Source organism: Camelus ferus, chromosome 22 (genome assembly GCF_009834535.1).
Source record: "Camelus ferus isolate YT-003-E chromosome 22, BCGSAC_Cfer_1.0, whole genome shotgun sequence".
Classification (NCBI taxonomy): Eukaryota; Metazoa; Chordata; class Mammalia; order Artiodactyla; family Camelidae; genus Camelus; species Camelus ferus.
The window spans coordinates 16,313,238-16,330,709 of NC_045717.1; the positions used below are offsets into that span (position 1 = coordinate 16,313,238).

A 17,472-nucleotide genomic window follows, 5' to 3' on the forward strand; every position below is an offset into this window, starting at 1 on the left:
CATAGTAACAGGTTGGGAAGCTGGGGTTCCCCTGAAGTCCCCATGGCTGGACAATCCCCCATCCCAGCCTTTTGAGCCCTTCGCAAAACTCATGTCCTTTATGAAGCCTCTGCGAGACTAAGCCACACAGCTTTGTTAGTTTAGTGTGTGCTCCATCCTGTGCTGGACTGTACAGAAGAAATGACAATAAATATCATTGCCACAATTTTCCCAGTAGTTATTAAGCACCAGCTCTAATGGACAAATCCAAAAACAACCTTACCCATTTTATCATAGAATTCCTGAGACATCCACTCGGGGCAGGAGTAGCAACTCTTGACCTAGCTTGGTAAGAGGAAACTGAGGCTCAGAGAGGGGAGGTGACGTTTCCGAGGAAACACGGTTGAGTGTGGGGACTGGCTAGAGGCTGCGTGTGCTATTTTCTTCTGCTCCCAGGTTCTGCCTTGCTGGGCTTATGGGACTGAGGTGAGTGAGCTTTACCCCGTGTCCACCCATGTCGAGGGTGAGGACCACAGTGAGGGTAGAGTCTGGGCTGGAGTTATTTAGGGGATGCCTCCTGACTGGCCACACAGCGGGTAAGGATGGGATCTCTGAGGCCAAGGAGGCAATTCCTTCCATTCTGAGAGCACAGTGGGAGATGGGTCAGGGGCAGCCTGGTTCTCATCCACCCAGGGGCTGCTTCAGGGTTGTTGGGTCCTGCCAGGTGCTGTAATAAGGAGGGGGAAGGAGAGAAGGTTCCCAGCCCTGGGGGTGTGGGAGAGGAGGGCTGAGGGACAGCCCTTGGGGTGGGGGTGAACTTGAGTCCAGGTCAAAGACACCCTGAAGACCCAGCTCTGTCGCCTGGGACATCGCAGAATGAGTGTCAGGAGCAGGCATGGAGAGAGGCTCAGTGGAAGGTCAGCAGGGAGGGGCTGGCACTGGGGGCATCAAGGATATGGGTGACCCATGTGGGTGGCATGGGAAGGGCTGTGACTAGTGACCCTGCCTGACAACAAGGAAGCTGCACATCAGAGGGGAGTGTCTTTTGGAGTGCAGGGCTGGTGGCTGAGTGCCAAAACTCAAGCCCAGGGACCAGTGATTAGCTGGTCCAGGGTCTGAGGTCCCCTGAGCAAGCCAGGGTAGGGCGCAGGGCTTGGGGTCTCGGCCTCTCTGCTGTGACCTCGGGCAGGTCTCTCAACTTCTCTGGTCAAGAGCATCTAAACTATGGTGGGGGTGTGGAGGTGGGGAGGAGGCACGAGTTGTAGGTCCCCACTTGGCAACCCAGAGCCAAAGAGAAGCCTGTCACCAAAAACAGAAGCCTCTACCATGTTCAATGTTTTATATCCATATCAGTATCAACGTACCATACAAAACCTGCCTACCAGCCTAGCCAGGCAGGCAGGAGGTGGCGGGGGGGTGTTCCGTGGTAGCGTAGAAAACCAGGGCTCTTGTCCCAAAAGAGGAGAGAAAAAAGGGCTTTACATACAATTAAGGAAAAATAAAATCAGAACCCAACATGATCGAGAAGCCTTGAGTCTGTGTCAAGTGGAGGTGCTGTGGGCAGTGCTGCGTGTTGGCCGCCCCAGGATGTGCTGGGGCCTCGATTCCTGGGAAGCCTGGGGTCAGCTCATGAGTTTATTTTTAATTATTTTCCTTTTTGGGGGTCACTTCTTGGCAGCAGCCCCATTGTGGGGATAACCCAGTGTCAGGTTTCACTTCAGGGTTTGAAGGAGAAGTTGGGGTCTGTGGGGCAGGTCCCGCCTGGCCCCAGATGTCACGGCTGAGGTTCTTGGAAGTGGCTGAGCGAAGTTCCTTCCTGCCCTGACCCCAGGTCTATGGCTTAAAAATCGGGGAACCCAGGCTGGGGCCGCGCAGCCTGGGGGCCTCTGTAAACATGGCAGGTGCAGCCAGGTGGGGCTTTGGGGACCCCAGGAGCCTGTGGGGGGCAGGGCACAGGGTCGTGGGTGGCCAGAGCCGTAGGCAGGGCAGTGCCTCTGTAAGGAGGCAGGGGAAGGAGAGTATGGAGTAGGGGAGGCAGGACCCCCCAGCACAGATACACAGAGGGACAGAGACCAAGAGAGAAAGAACAGACAGACAGATGGCGCTAGAAAGTGACAAAGGGTGACAAGGGGAAATGGAGAGAGGCTCTGAGAAAGAGAGATGGAGAGAAAAACAGACAGGAAGAGATACAGAGAAAACCCAAGAAAGAAGAGACAGATTCAGAAAGATGGAGACCTGGGATGCCGTCGCTAGCCCAGCCTCCAGCTTGGGGGCAGCTCAGCTCCGGGACAGGTCTCTTGCTCTTGCTCAGCCGTCAGCGGGCGGCAGGTGGGGGCCCGGGGCCTGGGGCGCGCACGGGATGGGCGAGCGTGACGGTGAGCGCGTCGTTGTGCTGCACCAGTGAGGCATGCTGGTAGTGCAGCACCAGCTCCTTCAGCGACCCGTACAAGTTATAGGGCTCTGCAAAGCCGAAGCCCGTGGCTGTGCGGTAGATAACGCAGTGTTTGGTGTCACCATCCACCCTGTGGGCATGGGCAAAGGGGTGGGTCAGATAGGCCTCCACCAGGCTCTCCCAGCTCAGTCGTGCTGCTCCTGTCAGGTAGTCCCTGCCTGGGACCCAGATTTCCCTATTTCTTGGGCACTGACTTAGTCTAGACCCTACCATCTCCCCGCTCTGATACTGTCCCAGCTCTCTCCCCTGCTCCCAAGGATCCAGGGCTTCTTCCTGGCTGTCTTCCCAAGGCCTAGCAAACAGCTGGTGCTTAATGAGAGATCTTGGAAGGAATGCTTGGGTTCCCCACCCCCTCAGCCCATTCTTGGCTCCCCTGCCACTCACACCACGGAGCAGGCGTAGCAGCCGCGCTGGCTGCTCTCACGGATGAGGAAGGTGCCATCCCGCTTGCCACTCAGCATTTCCTCAGCTTGTGTGCGGTTGATCTTGCCTACATACCACGTGCGTTCCTCATGGTGGGGAAGGTCATCCTCATCTTCCATCAGTGAGTACTGGCTGTTGGGGAGGCAGGGAGGTGCCCTGGTCACTTACCTGGCTAGCCTCCAAGGTCCCCCTGCCACCTGGACAATTCTCCCACCCTGGTGAACTCCTACTCATTCTACAAAACCCACCAAAAATGGCCCCTCCTCTGGGAAACCCCCCTCCAGGTGATCACTCACTCCTCAGTCTCGTTTTTGATTCCCAACCATTCGTTGATTTTCTTCTGCCGGGCACCTTTCTGAGTGAGCCACCTGCAGGGAAGAGGAAAGGTGGGCTTGTGCTGCTCCGCTGGTAGGGGAATGGAGGCTGCAGCACAGGCAGGGTGAGCCCACCGTGGGCCAGGCCAGTCTGGCTGGAGGCAAGGACTAAGTGCAAATTCTGGGTGTGATACCCCTAGTTGCTATGAGGGGTCAGTCTTGGCTTGGTCAAGGACACCTTGAACCCATGAGGGCTCCCCAGGCTCTGTCAGGGAACTCGCCCTATTTATTATGTTTCTGTTAACACTTTTCAAGTCCCTGGAATGTGCCATCCCGGCCAGGTCTTATCACTACCAGAGGCTTAGTTCTAGGGTTACATGCTGTCTGTTCAGCACCTCATTTTCTCTGCCTGTAAAGGGGAAACTTTATAAAAGACTTTGAGAGGCCAAAGTGAGCTAACGCCTGCATGGTGCTCAGCACACAGAGGAGGCACACAAGCTTCGAAGGCCCGGGTGGGAGGGGGAAGCCCTTGATGAAGTCCTTAGCGGGTCAGCAGGCAGAGGCAGGATTTTGGGCTCAAGCTGGGGCTCCTGCAGCCCCAACACAGGCCAGATTGTGCAGTCAGCATTCATGGAGTGGATCCTGTCTGAGGCTCCCAATGACCCAGCCCCATAGGAGCAGTACTCCCATCCACAACTGAGGCTGAGGCTGCCACACAGGGAGCCCTTCTGAGAGGGCCGGGAGGGACCTGATCAAGAGGGAAAGGACTTGCGAACAGATGAGGAGGCTAGGGGGCTAGGCAGGGCTACTTCAGGTGTCCCAGTGCTAATGGGGGACCCATGGGCAAGCACAGAGCCGGGCACTCACACAAGGTACTGGTCTCGGATCTTGCGCAGCTGCATGAGGTCTGGCTTGAGGCTGTTCATGCGCTTGTCGATCTCTCGGTTGTCAGAGGCCTGCACCCGTAGCTCCTGCTCCAGCTTTGTGCGGCTCTCGTGGATCTCAGCAATGCGAGACTTGAGCCGCTCGGAGTTCAGCAGGATCCTGTAGAGGAGGGAGGAGTGGCTCAGAGGCCTCAGACAGCTCCCAGTCCCTTAGCCTTCGCATACACTGTTTCCCTGATGTCTCTGGCGAACTCCTATTCATCCTTCAAAGCCCATTTCCACTGACCCTCTCACCTCCTGGAACCCAGGCTGCCCACTCTCTCCTTTCTTTCCCCACTTGCACTGTGGCAGAGCAGGATGGGCTAGGGCAGGGCAGAGGAGACAGACTCACCTCTGCATCTCCTTCTCATTGCCCTCACGCCGGAAGCGCTCCAGATACTCCTTGCTGCACTTCTCTTGCGTCTGGCCCTGCTCTTCAAAGATCTTGATGGTCTCATTGAAGGCCTCGATGGCTGTGCGCTTCATCTGCAGTTCCTGCAGGAGGGGGTAAATCTTAGCACCCCCTAGGATTCCTCATGAGTTCCTCCTGGGGGTAAAGGCCGATTCCAGTGCTGATATGGAGATTGCTTAAGTACCTCCTCCACCAGGCACATCATTCCATCAACTACTGCTACAGTGAAGGAATTCCTATTCAGCCTTCAAACCTCATGCTCCCCACACCTACTCTTCCTTTAGATCCTCCTTTGGGCACCTTACAAACACCTAAGTCTGTTAGCACTGCTGAGAGTTAATGTTAAGTCTAGTTGCTACAATGCATGGGGCTTCTTCTCAGAAGAGATGCTGCACTGACTGAGCGCTTTCCGTGCATTGTCTCATAGAACCTGCCAAGAGCCTCCTACAAAGTCAGAACTTACTTTTTTTTTTTGAATGGAGGTACTGGGGATGGAACCCAGGAACTTGTGCAAGCCAAGCACATGCACTACCACTAAGCTAGACCCCCTCCCCAAGTCAGAACTATTAATGGGGAAACTGAGGCTCATGAGGCCTAAGCCATTTCCAAGATCATGATGTTTCTAACCAATCCCAGATGGGTGTCTTGTCCACTCAGAAACTCAGGTGACCCATCACTGAGAGGGGCTGAGAAAGAAACTGCTCAAGGACTACAGGGGAGACTGAGAAACTCCCTGCTTAGACAGGATGTTCAATCTGCATATGTTGTATCTCAGCTTACAAAAGAAGTCTATTAACACAGTCTGTGAGTGATAAAACCTCCCCTCTCACCTCTTTTAAAAGACACTGTTCTTTCCCATGATCTCCTGACCCTTTGACTTAGACAACTCTTTGTCAAGTTGTTGTCGTCATTTTGAATAACGTCCAGGTTGAAGGGGACAGAGAAATAATTAAGACCTCACGGTTCCAGTTTACAAATGGGGAAACTGAGGCCCAAAGGCTTAACCAAGACATCTCCCAGGCTCAGCTGCTCCCGGGAGGCTTCTCATTTATTTGTTTTTTAAGAACCATATACGTTTATTTCTATGTTTTTAGGGCAGTCTGTGGAGCTAAGAGCCCCTCTGTGCCCGGGGGTGCGCAGGCCCACGGTACCTGGGAGGTGCGTGTGTACTCCTCATAGAGCTGGTCGTACTCGCGGCTCTTGTCTTGGTACTGCTGGTGATAGACTTTAAGCTGGGCGCCCACTGCTTCCACGCTGTCCTCCTTGACAATCTGGTCCTGGGGATCCCCGGTTGGATCAGGGCCAACCAAGCACCCCCAGACCCTGGCCCCCAGCTCCCATCCCCACCCCGGACCTGCTGGTACTTGGACACTGGGTAGAGGAGCCGAGTGTCCAGCTTGGCATTGTACTGGGCCAGTGACTCATGGCGGTAGTGGGTGATGAGGTCCACGACAGAGCAGAAGGTGAGCGGCTCTGAGAAGCCGTAGTGACCGTCTCGGTGGAAGACCTTGATCAGCTTGTTGTTCCCGCCTTTCCTAGGGGTGGGTGAGAGGGGACGTCAGTGCCCACTGAAGCCCCCAGATCCCACACACATCCCACTGCCCATGCAATCCCTGGTCATCTGACCTGGGTGTGCCCCCTCCCACTTCTCACCGCTAATCCCCACGAAAGGACAGGTCCCCACCTAAGGGTCAGCGTGTACTCCCCCTGGATCTTGCTGGATGCATCTCGGACCAGAAAGGTACCATCAGGTGTGTCCCGGAGTTTCTCGTTTACCTCCTCCCTGTGGAAACAGCCAGGATTGGGGCTGCCCATTCGGAGACCCCGCCCTTCAGGCCCTGCCCACCACATGGCTCTGCCCCACAACCCTACCTGGAGATGTCACCCCAGTACCATTCAGCATCCTGCAGGGAGGGCGGGTTCCCCCCATTGGCCAGGCCTGTGGAGGCCGGCTTTGCCTTGGGGGGTTTAGGCGGCAGTGCTGGGGGACAGGAAAACAAATGCACATTGAGCAACAACTGTATATAATGGCCAGCTCCCACTGCAACCGAGCCTGATGAAACTGGCAGGCCCCATCAGCAATCCTGGTCCTCAACAATAAGAACTAACACAAGGGGGTGGGAGATCACCTGGGGGCGCAACCTCCTGCTCCTCCAGATGTTCCTGAAGCAACTTCTCCACCAGCAGAGCAGGGAAGTCGGGGATGGGCTCAGTCCTAGGGGGAAGGAGAATGCAGTGAGCGCTGGGTAGGGGCCCCGGTGTGCACATGGCCCTGCACAGGCGCACTTGCATGCCTGGAGAGGGGCGGGTATATGCGAAAGCATGCAGTGGGGGGTGGCGGGCGGCTAATAGTAAATGACACAGGCAGGTGTGGGAGACCACCTGCTGTTCATGTATCTGCAGTAAGCGCTCAATAAATGCTCATATGACAAACAACAAGAATCTAGCGTGTGGGGTTGAAGAAGTCGAAGTCAGGTACAGACAGCACCCACATACCTGCTCTCAGATCTAGGCCCCATCTCCTTGTCCTAAGCCCTGCTAGAGTCTTCTTGGAGCTCAGATCCCACCCCTTGTTCTTTCCTAGCCCCTCCATCACAATGGCTCTGGCTTCTTCCCCCCTGGGCCCTGGACCACACTGCTTTCTCATTATCGAGCCCCTCTACCTGGCGGTTTCTCCAGCACTTCCTCGATTTAAAGCCCCATCCCTTTTTGCTCCAGCTCAGCCCTGCCCATTTTAGAATATAAAGCCCCGCCCCCCGCAATAGCCTCTCACCCGTCGGGCGCGCCCCCTGGTGGCGGCGAGGGCGGTGGCGCACGCAGCAGCAGCGGCCCGAAGGTGGCGCCCAGGGCACGCACCACGGGGCCCGGCGCTGGGGCGCGCCGGGCCACCCGGCCCAGATGCTGGAGCAGGAAGCGCAGCGTGAGCGCGTGGTGCAGTGGCAGCGTCGGGGGCTCCAGCACTGGCCCCACGGGCCCTGCGGCCTCTGTGGACAGATGACCAGGGCAGGGTGAGCAGGGGCTGGCACCCACACCCCAGTGCCCTCCTCAACCCGGGGTTACCGCCAGGCTCACCCCGCAGGGCTCGATGTGCTTCGGCCGCGGCCTCAGGTGTCACAAGGGGAGAGGGCAGCGCTAGCAGGAAGCCCTTCACGCCATCTGACAGGGTTGCCGCGTCCCACTGCTCCATGTCACTTAGGGACCAGTCTAGGGATGCACGGGGAACACATCGGTCCAGGGCAGGTTTCTCACCCACTCTCACCCACTGAAGCTTCCCCTCACCTGTGCGTGCGGCAGGTGGCTCAGGTCTGTAGCTGTCTAGCCCTGAGGAGAAGGGGATGAAGTAGGTCAGCTCCACCCCAGGTGGCAAGACCAGCTCTCAAATGCTCCCCTGCCCCTCCACCCCCGACCCCATGGGGGGTCTGGGGTGGCTACTTAACATCCCAGATATAAAAGCAGGAGAGGAGGGAGACTGGTGGCAGAGGACACAGTACATGCAATGACAGGGGTCTGGTGTCCATATTCCCCTGGGAATTACCCCTCCAATTCAACATGGAGACCCAGAGCATCCAGACTCATCTTCCTATACAGAATGAGCCCAGCTGCCTGGTGAAGGGGATGAGTTGCCCATTACCAGAGATAAGCAAGCAGAATCTGGGCTGCAGCCAGGCAGAGGCTCACCTGTCCGATCAATGGCCTCCACAAGCTTCACCAGGATAGGGGGCGCCACATCAGGTGGGGAGAACTGCTCAGGTAGGTCAGGGAGTGTGAGGCCTGGCAGGAGGGGACAGAATGTTGGCAGGAACCCCAGCGGAACCCCAGCCCCTCTTTGCCTGCTGCATCTCAGTTTGGGTGGCTTCAGGCAGGGCTCAGCTCAGGGAAGTGGCTGGCATCTGGACCACCACCCTGGGAGAGACAAAAGGCCTGGCTGGTGCGGCTGGGAGGGCCGAGTTGGTGCGAAACAATTTTCTGGGTTAAAATATTAGTTCACACAGCGGGGCAGGGGGTGGGTATGTAATAGCTCAGTGGTAGAGCGTGTGCTTAGTGTGCAAGAGGTCCTGGGTTCAATTCCATTAAAAAAAAATCAGTTCACACTTCAGAGACCAGGTATAGTTAGTTGGTTGATTGGGGCCCCCCGAATGCTATGTCCACTTCCTAGTCCTTGGTACCTGTGAGTATGACCTTACTTGGAAATAGGGTCTTTGGAGATAAAACTGAGGGAAGGATTTTGAGATGAGATCATCCTGGATTAGGGCCCTAAAGCCAAGGTACACTTGGAGCCCTGAGAACCTGGAAGAAGCAGGAAAGGATCCTCCCCTAGAGCCTCTGGAGGGAGAGCAGCCCTGCCCACACCTTGATGTTGGACTTTGGGCCTCCAGAACCATGAGAGAATAAGCTCTTGTTTGAAGCTGCCGATTTGTGATAGTTTGTTACAGCAGCTACAGGACACTCATGCAGCAGGTTTCAAGCTCTGCCATTGCTTGCTGTGCAACCTCAGGCACAGAACCCACCCTCTCTGTGCCTCAGTTTCCTCAACTGAGAAGCTGGCTAATGGCATCATCTCTCTCAGTGGGAACAACAAAGTGACTGAAAAGAATAAAAGGAAAATAAATACCCTATCTGGGTCAGAACACCTTATTCCAAGGACATTTCTCCATTTTTTTTAAGTCCTTTTGCTTATTTTATATATATAGATAATCTCCTTCTCTTTTAAAAATGCTGAACCCCCTTCCCGGTCCAGCTCCCTCCCAGTCCATGTTCTGCTCCACCCGGTCTTTTGTGTTCAGGTGTGCTCTGCCTGCACAGCCACCATGTGATGCAGCTTTGGCCCTTGGCGGGGACGCCCTGGCACATAGCAGGGGCAAGCTGGGGCCTGCGGGGCCTCCCTGAGTGATGGGCCAGGTGGCACCTCAAGCTGAATAAAGGCCCAGCTGCATCAAAAATGCCAGGGGGAAAAAAAAAAGAAAAAAAAAAAGAGCAAACAAGGGGAGAGGAGGTGGGCGACATTCCAGCTGGAGTGGGGGATTTCAGAACTCAACTCTGAAATTTGCCTGTGACCAGTTTGTAAAACAGGGAGGGGGGTCCCATCAGAGTAGGTGTCACCCCCACTTTCTGGATGAGGAACTGAGGCTCAGGGAGAGAGCAACCTCCCCCTGGGTACACAGCCAGGTCAGGGCCTGGATGACATTAGGGTTTGAGCTGACCCACATGGAGCTGAGGAGGGAAGGCAGGCAGCTGTAGTGTGTTGCCCAGTGGTCCCAGTATCCCAGAGAGGCGAGGCGTGAGTGCACAAAAGGACCAGTCCCCACCATTTCCAGATGAGGAAACTGAGGCCTGGAGGGGGCTGGACCCAGCTAGTGTCACAGTCCTGCAAGATTTGGAGGGCGGGGCTAGGTGGCTGCCGGTAGTGGGGATGTGTGTGGTGGCTGGACCCAGGCCAGGCAGAGGAGGGAGGCGGCTGTTACCAGGGGGAGAGGCAGATTCTGGCTGGAAGCCCGGATGGGGCCGCCTCCTGCTCCTCCAGGCTGAGGCGGGACGCAGACCCCGGGCCCTGGAGACACCAGATGCTGCAAAGCCCAAGCCAGCACCACACTGCCTCTGTACCCCGCCATTCTGCCCCATGCTGTGGGACTCTAGCCTGATCCTCTTTGGGCCTCGGTGTCCCTCTGGCACAAGACCATGCAGGCCATTGGGTGAGGCAAGGTGCCTCCCAGGGCTTTGGCCTTCAACGGGTGACTGCCTCTGAGTAAGTGGTTCAACTAACCCGCCTTTTGTCTTGGTTTCCCCATCTGTACACAGGGCCTCCCCGGGATGCTGTGAGGGTTAGAGCAGATTACACTGTGTGCTCAACACTCATCAGCCTCCTCCCCACAACCTGAGCCTCGGTGTCCCTGGTTGGAACCCACACACCCTGCCCAGCATACAATAATTTCAGCATATGCTCAGCACCCTCAGTTCTCCACTCTGGGCACAGTCTTTGGAAGTTGGGATGGCCAAGGGCCTCCTTGGGAGGGATGTAGGGGCCTCACATGCTTCTGTGCTGCATGGCCTCGACTGAATATCCCACCTTCTTTGGGCTTTTTGGCTCCCTTCATCTTGGAAACTGGAAAATCAGGGTAACAAAGGGGGTTCCTCAGGGGAATCTGTCTGCAAATCAGAAAATGAAGCTAAATTGAGCCTCTGAATCCTACTGAACACTCTCCATTATCTTCGAAATGAATCCCATGAAGTCCTTGAGGTCCTGTTGCTTGTTCCCTGAACCTGCCATTACATTCCCACCTTCTGGCCTTTGTGCCTGCTGCTTGGAGCCCTTCACCCCCAGCTCTCCTGAGAGACTCCTGCCTCATAGCCTCTGTCATCACCTAATCACATTGTCACTTCTTGAACCAGCAGCCCCATGAGGGCAGGGCCAGGCCTTGTGTCCACCACCGTGTGCCTAGTTGCACCCAGCCTTTGACAGCAGTGTAATCGACCCTTGTCGACTGACCAAATGTCCTTATTCCTCCTCTCCTGGAAGACGCACCATTGCCTCACTGGAAAGAAGAGGAAACTGAGGATCTGAGAGCACTCCCTACTTCCCCCACCCCTCCCAGGGTCCCTACCTGTTGCTCACCTGGCTCAGGGGGCCCATCTCGGGGCCTGGCGGGCAGCGGGCGGGGGCCACGTGGGCGAGGGCCAGGCCGGGCCAGGGCCACAGGCCCCAGGAACTCAACGTAGGTGCCAGGGAAGTCGCCGCGCTGCCGTGTACGCTCGTTGAGGCCAGGCATCCAGCCCACACTCTGTGGGCAACGCTCGCTGCCCTCAGCCACGCCCAGTGCCTGTAGGGCCGCCCGGCTCACCACAAGGACATCACCTGGCAGCAGCTCCAGGTCCTCTGGCCGTTCCCGGCGGAATGGGTACAGAGCACGGTATTGGAAGCCCTCAGCCCCAGCCATGGCTGGGCAAGGTGGGGTCTTGATAGTCAGGTGGCTGCTTGGGGCCTCAGTGGCCCCATCAGCTGGATCAGGAGCCAGGAGGGTCCACTGGGTCGGCTTGGGGACTCAGACCTCTATTTCCACCAAGAAGTTACAGGTGACCACAGGGGATGCTTACACCTTGCTTCCCACCATTACTCCGTGACCCTGACAAGGGTCACTCGTTGCTTGGTCCACCATTCAACTGGTGGGAGGGGGTCGGCAGCGTGATCTCGGGTCGCTCAGCCGCTGCGTCCCCCCTCAATCTGTAGGGTTGGGCCAGGCTGCTCACTCCCTCACGTGGGGGCCCATTGGCTCCCGAGGCTGGCGGCTCTTCCAGCTGCGCCAGGCGAGGGGGCCGGGGGCACAGGCTGTCACCATGCTCGGCTCGGGATGCTGACCTAGGGGGAGAGGGGCAGGGCAGCATTAGCTAGTTTGGACTCCTGTCACCTCCACCTGAGAGAACCTGGCCAAATCCCAGGTTCAAATCCCTGGACTCACTAGGTAAACTTGGGCCAGTTCCTGTCCCTCTCTGGGCCCCAGTTTCCCCAGCTGTAAAATGGGTGCAATAACAGCACTCCTTTGAAGCTGTTGGGAGCAGAGCTCCCAAGAACCTACTTCAGGCATACTGCATGCTCAGGAAACAAGCTCTTCATTGCCCCTGCGGGAAACTAAGGCTCTGAGCAGGGAGGTCTTTGTTGGACCACTTCCTTGTTAGGAAGCCAGGACTCAAAAACTCAGATCTGCCCAACTTTACAAAGCCCAGGGCGGATGAGAGGAGGCAGCAGGCATGTGGCCAGATAGTCATACCCAGAGCAGGTAGTGCGTGATGGGGGATGCTCAGGGTGCTGTGGGAGCCCTGGAGAGACATCAGGCCAGGTGAGCACAGAAGGAGGCAGCAGGGGCCAAACAGTGTGGGAGAGGAGGTCCAGGCAGAGGCCCCAGCACAAGCAAAGGCCTAGAGGTGAGTCCAAATAAATGGATCTCTGATCTCTGCAGGGAAGGAGGGAATGGAGCAATAGGTGGCAGTGAGTGGTGTCCAGGGCTCAGCTTGGGGCCAAGAGTAGGTACTCAAAAATGAAGGGGGTTGGTAGGAGGCCAAGAAGACCTTAGCCCCAGGGTAGACATGGAGCCAGGAAAGGGTAGATGGGAGGAGGTCATTGCAGCTGCTAAGGGGGAGGCTGCCAGATTCAGAGCAATGATCACCCCCTAGAAGTCCCCAGTCTCAGGGAGACACAGCCCAGCACAGACACACTCCCAATCTTAGCCCTGTAGGTTCAGTTCTTCTGAGAGGTTTTGGGGTGGGGGGATGGTGCTTTTCTAGAGGGCGGGTCCTCACAGGGGACAGGAGTGGGCACTGGCCAGAGGAAAAATAGTACATGCAAAGGCTTGACAGCAAGAAATGCTTGCCAAGAGTTCCAGGTAGCTTTAAGAAAGCCGAAGCCCATGCTGGGCCTCGAGTGCCAGGCAGAGGCTCAGGCTTTATCTCCGACCACGGGAAGCCACTAGAGGTGTCCAAACCAGAGCAGAAGCTCCACATTCCAGGGCGCTGCAACTCACCGGCTCCTTGGACCCCATACCCTTACTCCGCAGATGGGGAAACTGAGGCCCAGTGAGGGGACGTCCAGGAAACCGCCTGAATCCGCTTGCCTGCCCGCCTCCGCATCCCGGCGTGCACACGTCTGCACACGCCCCGGTGTGCGCGCCGGGGAGCCAGCGCTCCCCGAATCCAAGAGGCTGCGTGGAAGGGCCAGGCCTGGCTGGGGGCTCAGTGGCTGGACGCAGGGCCTGTGCGCTCACGCGTGTGCAGACGCGCACTCGGGCCTGCGTGAATCCCTAGCCCATCCAAGGGGACGGAAGTAGAGTCGACCCTTTACTGTCTTGCACCCCACTATGCCCCACACAATGCCTGGGCGCCCCTCATTACTGCTCGATGCCCCACTCCCGGCAGGGCCTCCCTCAATTCAGGGCCGCGGCTCCAACCCCTTATTTCTGCCTAGGGTCCCCGTTCCGCCACCATCGTCCGGGGCAGATTGCACCGCAGCCAGGTCGAGCCCGAGGCCTCCTGCTCCCTGCGGCCCCCCTTTCCCGCGGGGCCCGATGCAGCCCGGCTCGCATTCTGGCTTCCACCGTGGCCCCACACTTTGCCTGGGCGCCCCGCATTTGAGTGCACCCCCAGCCCCACCTGCCACGCGGACCAGCCCGGACTTACCTGGTCGAGGCCACCGTCACGCCGAGCGGAGTCCGACCCGTGGCTATACCACGGACGCCGTCGCCGCAGCCGCGGGATCCCCGCCTCCGCCGCCGCTGCCGCGGTTCCGAACGGTCGGGCCCGCCCCCGGCGGAAACTGCCGAGCGTACTCGGGCCGAGCGGGTGAAGCGAGGCCGAGGCGGAGCCTGGGGACAACCGAGTGTTTCCGGAAAGAGCCGAGTATACTCCCGCGGGACTGGAGGGTAAAGGGGGACGGTGCCCCGAGATAATCGATCATTTCCGGAAACAACCGAGCGCAATCGGGTCATATGAGTGATCTCGAGGCTGGGCTCGGCTGGGCTCGGCTGGGCTCGGCTAGACTCGGCTGGGCTGAGACGTCCGAGAGGTTCCGGAAATGGCCGAGCGCGTTCCAGCCGGACTAGCAGAACAGAGGCTGGGCCCTGAGACTTTGTGATAGAACCAAGTGTGGTTGGTCCCAAATGAGACCCTGGGAACTTAGATCCAGAGGTGACCACCAACTTCCGGAAACTGCCGAAGCACGGACGGCTCCAGAGGGCGGGTGAGCGGCCCCGAACTCAAGGAATTGAAGGCGGCGGAGTTGTGGGGAATGGGCTCGCTACAGACAGATGAGCTTTTCAGGAAACAAACTGAAGGCCGAGGAGGAGCCGGGGTTGAAAGCCGGGGTTTCTATGCTAGCCCAGAGCATCCGGAAACAGCTGAACTCGGGCTGGCAGGGAGTAATAGCGCTGGCCCAGATGCAGACGACTGTTTCCGGAAATGACCGAAGACACTCGGAAACAGGGGGTGTGGCCAAAGGGTTCCGACCCTTTGGAGCGCTCAGGAAGTAACCGAATGCGCTCAGGCTACGCTGGGTTCAGAAGGGGGTGGGGGGAATTTTAGGGCACAGGCCAAGAAAAGACCAGTGTAAGAAGTACATAAAGTAAAAAAATTAAAAATACTTTCTAATGTTTAAAAAAATTTAAAAGGTCAGAAAGATGGCTTATTTATTTATTAACACAGCTTCAGGGCCCCAGATTGGTGTCTAGATGAAGCTTTTAGCCTGTGATGGGTACTCCCAGAGAGGGCAGGTGGAAGCCAGGACCGGAGAAGGCACCAGGAAAAATCTCAGTAGTGTACTTCCAGCAGCCTTCAAATCCCATCTCAGGTGACTTTGAGCCAAGGGTCTGTTTTCATCCTGCCCGCACCTCACTCACTGATCCCTTCCCCTTTTCTTGGCCCCTCACAAATCCAGACATTGGAACTCTTCTTTGTAAATGTGAGCTTTTATTCACTGTCAGCTCCAGGATAGAAGGTGGGAGCAAGTCATGCACAGCCTTGGTCTAGCTCCAACACCAGGCAGTGCTGGGCAGGTGTCTTCAGAAGGAATGCAGAGCGGTCTGCAGTGCCTGGAAAGTGCCCTCACCATGTGGGGCATGCTGATCTTGCTTGCCACCTCCAAATGGGAAATGGAGGCTCACAGATGCCCAGTGGGTCACACAGTGTTACAGGGGAGAGAGCTAGAGCTGGAGTCTGCTGTATCTGACATCAGATTCTCCATTCAAGCTCCCTTGATAACAATGCCCAGGACAGGGCCTGGCTGTGTGACTTTTACCAGGCAATCACAGGACAAGTCTCCACCCTTTGCTAGGCCTTAGTTATTTGTCTGTAAAATGGGGATGACAACACCACCTCCAGCCTTTTCAAAGCTGGCTGAGGGAGAAGCCACAAGTAAAAGCACTTGGCATACAGGTGCTTAATAAATAGTTACTGGTATTAGTTTTGTAAACACAAGGAAACTGAGGCACAGAGTAGGGAAGCCATGTTCCCAGAGCCAAACAGTGAAGCCAAGGTTCAAACTTGGCCCCCTAGTTGGATTTTTCTCACTCGAATTTCATCCTAGCAAGGCTCTGGCACATGGAGGGAATCCCCAGGGGGTATTTTCAGACACATCATGGGTAAGGGCTCACCCGGGTGTGTATCAAACACACAAAAAATCTTGTCCAGGGTGGCAATTTACCCTGGCGGCACCTTTGAGGCCTCTGCCTCCAGGGCATCAATGTCTGCCTGTGAAGAGGGCAACCCCTCTGTCTAGATCTGGTGAACTTCTATTCATACATCAAAGCCCCAGTTCCCACACACCCCAAGCCTATAGGACTGGAGGCAGACACTAGCAAGGCTGGCCTACATAGAGGCTATGATGTGGAAAGTAGCCTTCAGAATGCAGTCCATCATCAGGATTACTTCGTTTTGTGGTGGAGGGTATTGTTTATGGACCCTCCAATCCAAACTGGGCCTGGACAGGTAAGCTTGGCTGTGTCCCTTTGAATCAGTGGGTCTGGAGTCAGGGATGGGATCAAGTAACACAAAAAGACTTTAAAAGTACAGAAAAACCAGAAAACATGAACACATGTGATTTTTCAAAGTGCTTCCTTCTCAGCCCAGGGGGCAGGGTCTGCAAATGGGTCCCAGGTACATGGGGCAGGGCCTGGGCAGCCGCCTCAACAGTGGCAGCTCACTCTGGCTATCGCTTATAAAAAGTAATAAATTAGTTGCAGGGATTTGCTGCTATTTACAATGCCACCCTAGTCTCCCACTCCTGCCCCTATGGCTCCCTGACTGATCGACTCCAGAACACGAGGGAGGCACTGTCTACACCTGGTAAGAACCTCCATGGCTTCTCATCTTCCAGGTGTCATAGGCTGTTGGCTCAGTCTCTATCCAGGTGTCAATTTATGGAAAAAACATTCTGCAAAAATGCTTGACTTCCAGGCCAGGGAGAGGCCACATAGGAGGGGTTAGTCTTTCCCAGCGGGTCCAAGGGCTCCTGGCATGGCCTCAGCACCCTCCACAGCGATCTGAGGCACCAAAGGGGGTGGCCCAGTGGCCTCCTCAGGTGGCTCGTCAAAGCTCACCTCCTGCACGGCCTCCTGCTTCTTGAAGGAGTCTCGGCGCTCAGATAGATGCAGCCGCCGCATGACCACCAGCTCGGAGTCCGGCCCACGGCTACGGCGCCCCAGCTCCCCGTCCAGCCTCTCACTTGTACCCAGCTTGTCAGCCGACTGGCCCCGGCGCAACCTCGGGGACCGGGCAGGTGCAGGTGGGTGCCCTGGCAGAGGTGAAGGTGAGCGGGGTGGGGGTGCAGGCACAGGCGGGCAGGCCAGTGGGGAGGGCGGGATGCTGCTGGTGGACTTGCGGCGACCAGTTTTGGGGCGAGGTGGTCCAAGCTTGGCGGCCAAACCATGCAGGGAGCTGGGGCGGGTGTGGCCAGCGGCAGCCGGAGATGCAGGGCTGCTGGAGCTTGGGGATGCACTGGGTGGGGACGCCGTGTCTGTGGGGTGACAGGTGAGGGTCAGGGCCACCAGCCTCAATGTCCCAGCCTTGAGAAGGGGCCCTGGGACTGACTGCCAAAGCCCACATTGTTCCCTGTGGCCACCCATCATTCCTGGTTTTCCCTTTGTTTGCACAGGTTGTTCCTTTGGCTTAGATCTGGTGACCTCCTACTCATTCATCAAAGCCCTAGCTCCTATTCACCCATTTTTCACCTAATGACCCACCAAATCATTGGGCCAAAGGTACCCATCCACCAACCGTCCATCCACCAGTGAGCCGTCCACCTACTGGTTCTAGAAGTTATCCAACAAGGGCCCTGCCTCTGCCTGTGCCCACTCCCCACCCCTACGCCTCAGCCCCAGAGGACTCCTGGTCTGAGGAAGGCAAAGATGGCATAGATGTTCTCAGCCCCATGAGGTCAGGGTAGGCCAGAGGAAGAGACAGCAATTGGGGATCCCCAGGAGGCAGGGAGGGCTT

General features: G+C 56.8%; 2 protein-coding genes across 17 annotated transcripts in view; both read right to left on the reverse strand.

Annotated features, from left to right (window-relative positions):
- Positions 1-1,301: 1,301 nt before the first annotated feature.
- PIK3R2 (phosphoinositide-3-kinase regulatory subunit 2) lies at positions 1,302-13,797 on the reverse strand. 3 transcript variants are annotated; one of them, XM_032465252.1, is made up of 17 exons: positions 13,666-13,797; positions 13,014-13,190; positions 11,114-11,854; positions 8,182-8,274; positions 7,783-7,824; positions 7,576-7,707; positions 7,277-7,487; positions 6,633-6,718; positions 6,376-6,484; positions 6,188-6,286; positions 5,858-6,038; positions 5,655-5,780; positions 4,444-4,586; positions 4,036-4,212; positions 3,151-3,222; positions 2,816-2,986; positions 1,302-2,501 (listed from the first exon to the last, which is right to left on the reverse strand). In XM_032465252.1, the coding sequence occupies exons 3-17, from the start codon at positions 11,433-11,435 to the stop codon at positions 2,294-2,296; spliced, it is 2,172 nt and encodes a 723-aa protein (XP_032321143.1). In that variant the 5' UTR covers positions 11,436-11,854; positions 13,014-13,190; positions 13,666-13,797; the 3' UTR covers positions 1,302-2,293. The 3 variants fall into 3 exon arrangements, with proteins under 3 accessions (XP_032321143.1, XP_032321142.1, XP_032321144.1); XM_032465251.1 differs by lacking the exon at positions 13,014-13,190; XM_032465253.1 differs by lacking the exons at positions 11,114-11,854; positions 13,014-13,190; positions 13,666-13,797 and adding an exon at positions 10,568-10,610.
- Positions 13,798-14,931: 1,134 nt separating this feature from the next.
- MAST3 (microtubule associated serine/threonine kinase 3) overlaps positions 14,932-17,472 on the reverse strand; it is a 37,065-nt gene continuing 34,524 nt past the window's right edge. For all 14 annotated transcript variants that reach the window (XM_014550739.2, XM_032465245.1, XM_014550741.2 and 11 more), the window contains one exon: positions 14,932-16,993. In XM_014550739.2, the coding sequence (XP_014406225.1) occupies positions 16,461-16,993 (533 nt within the window). In that variant the 3' untranslated portion in view covers positions 14,932-16,460. The remainder of the gene's footprint in view (positions 16,994-17,472) is intronic.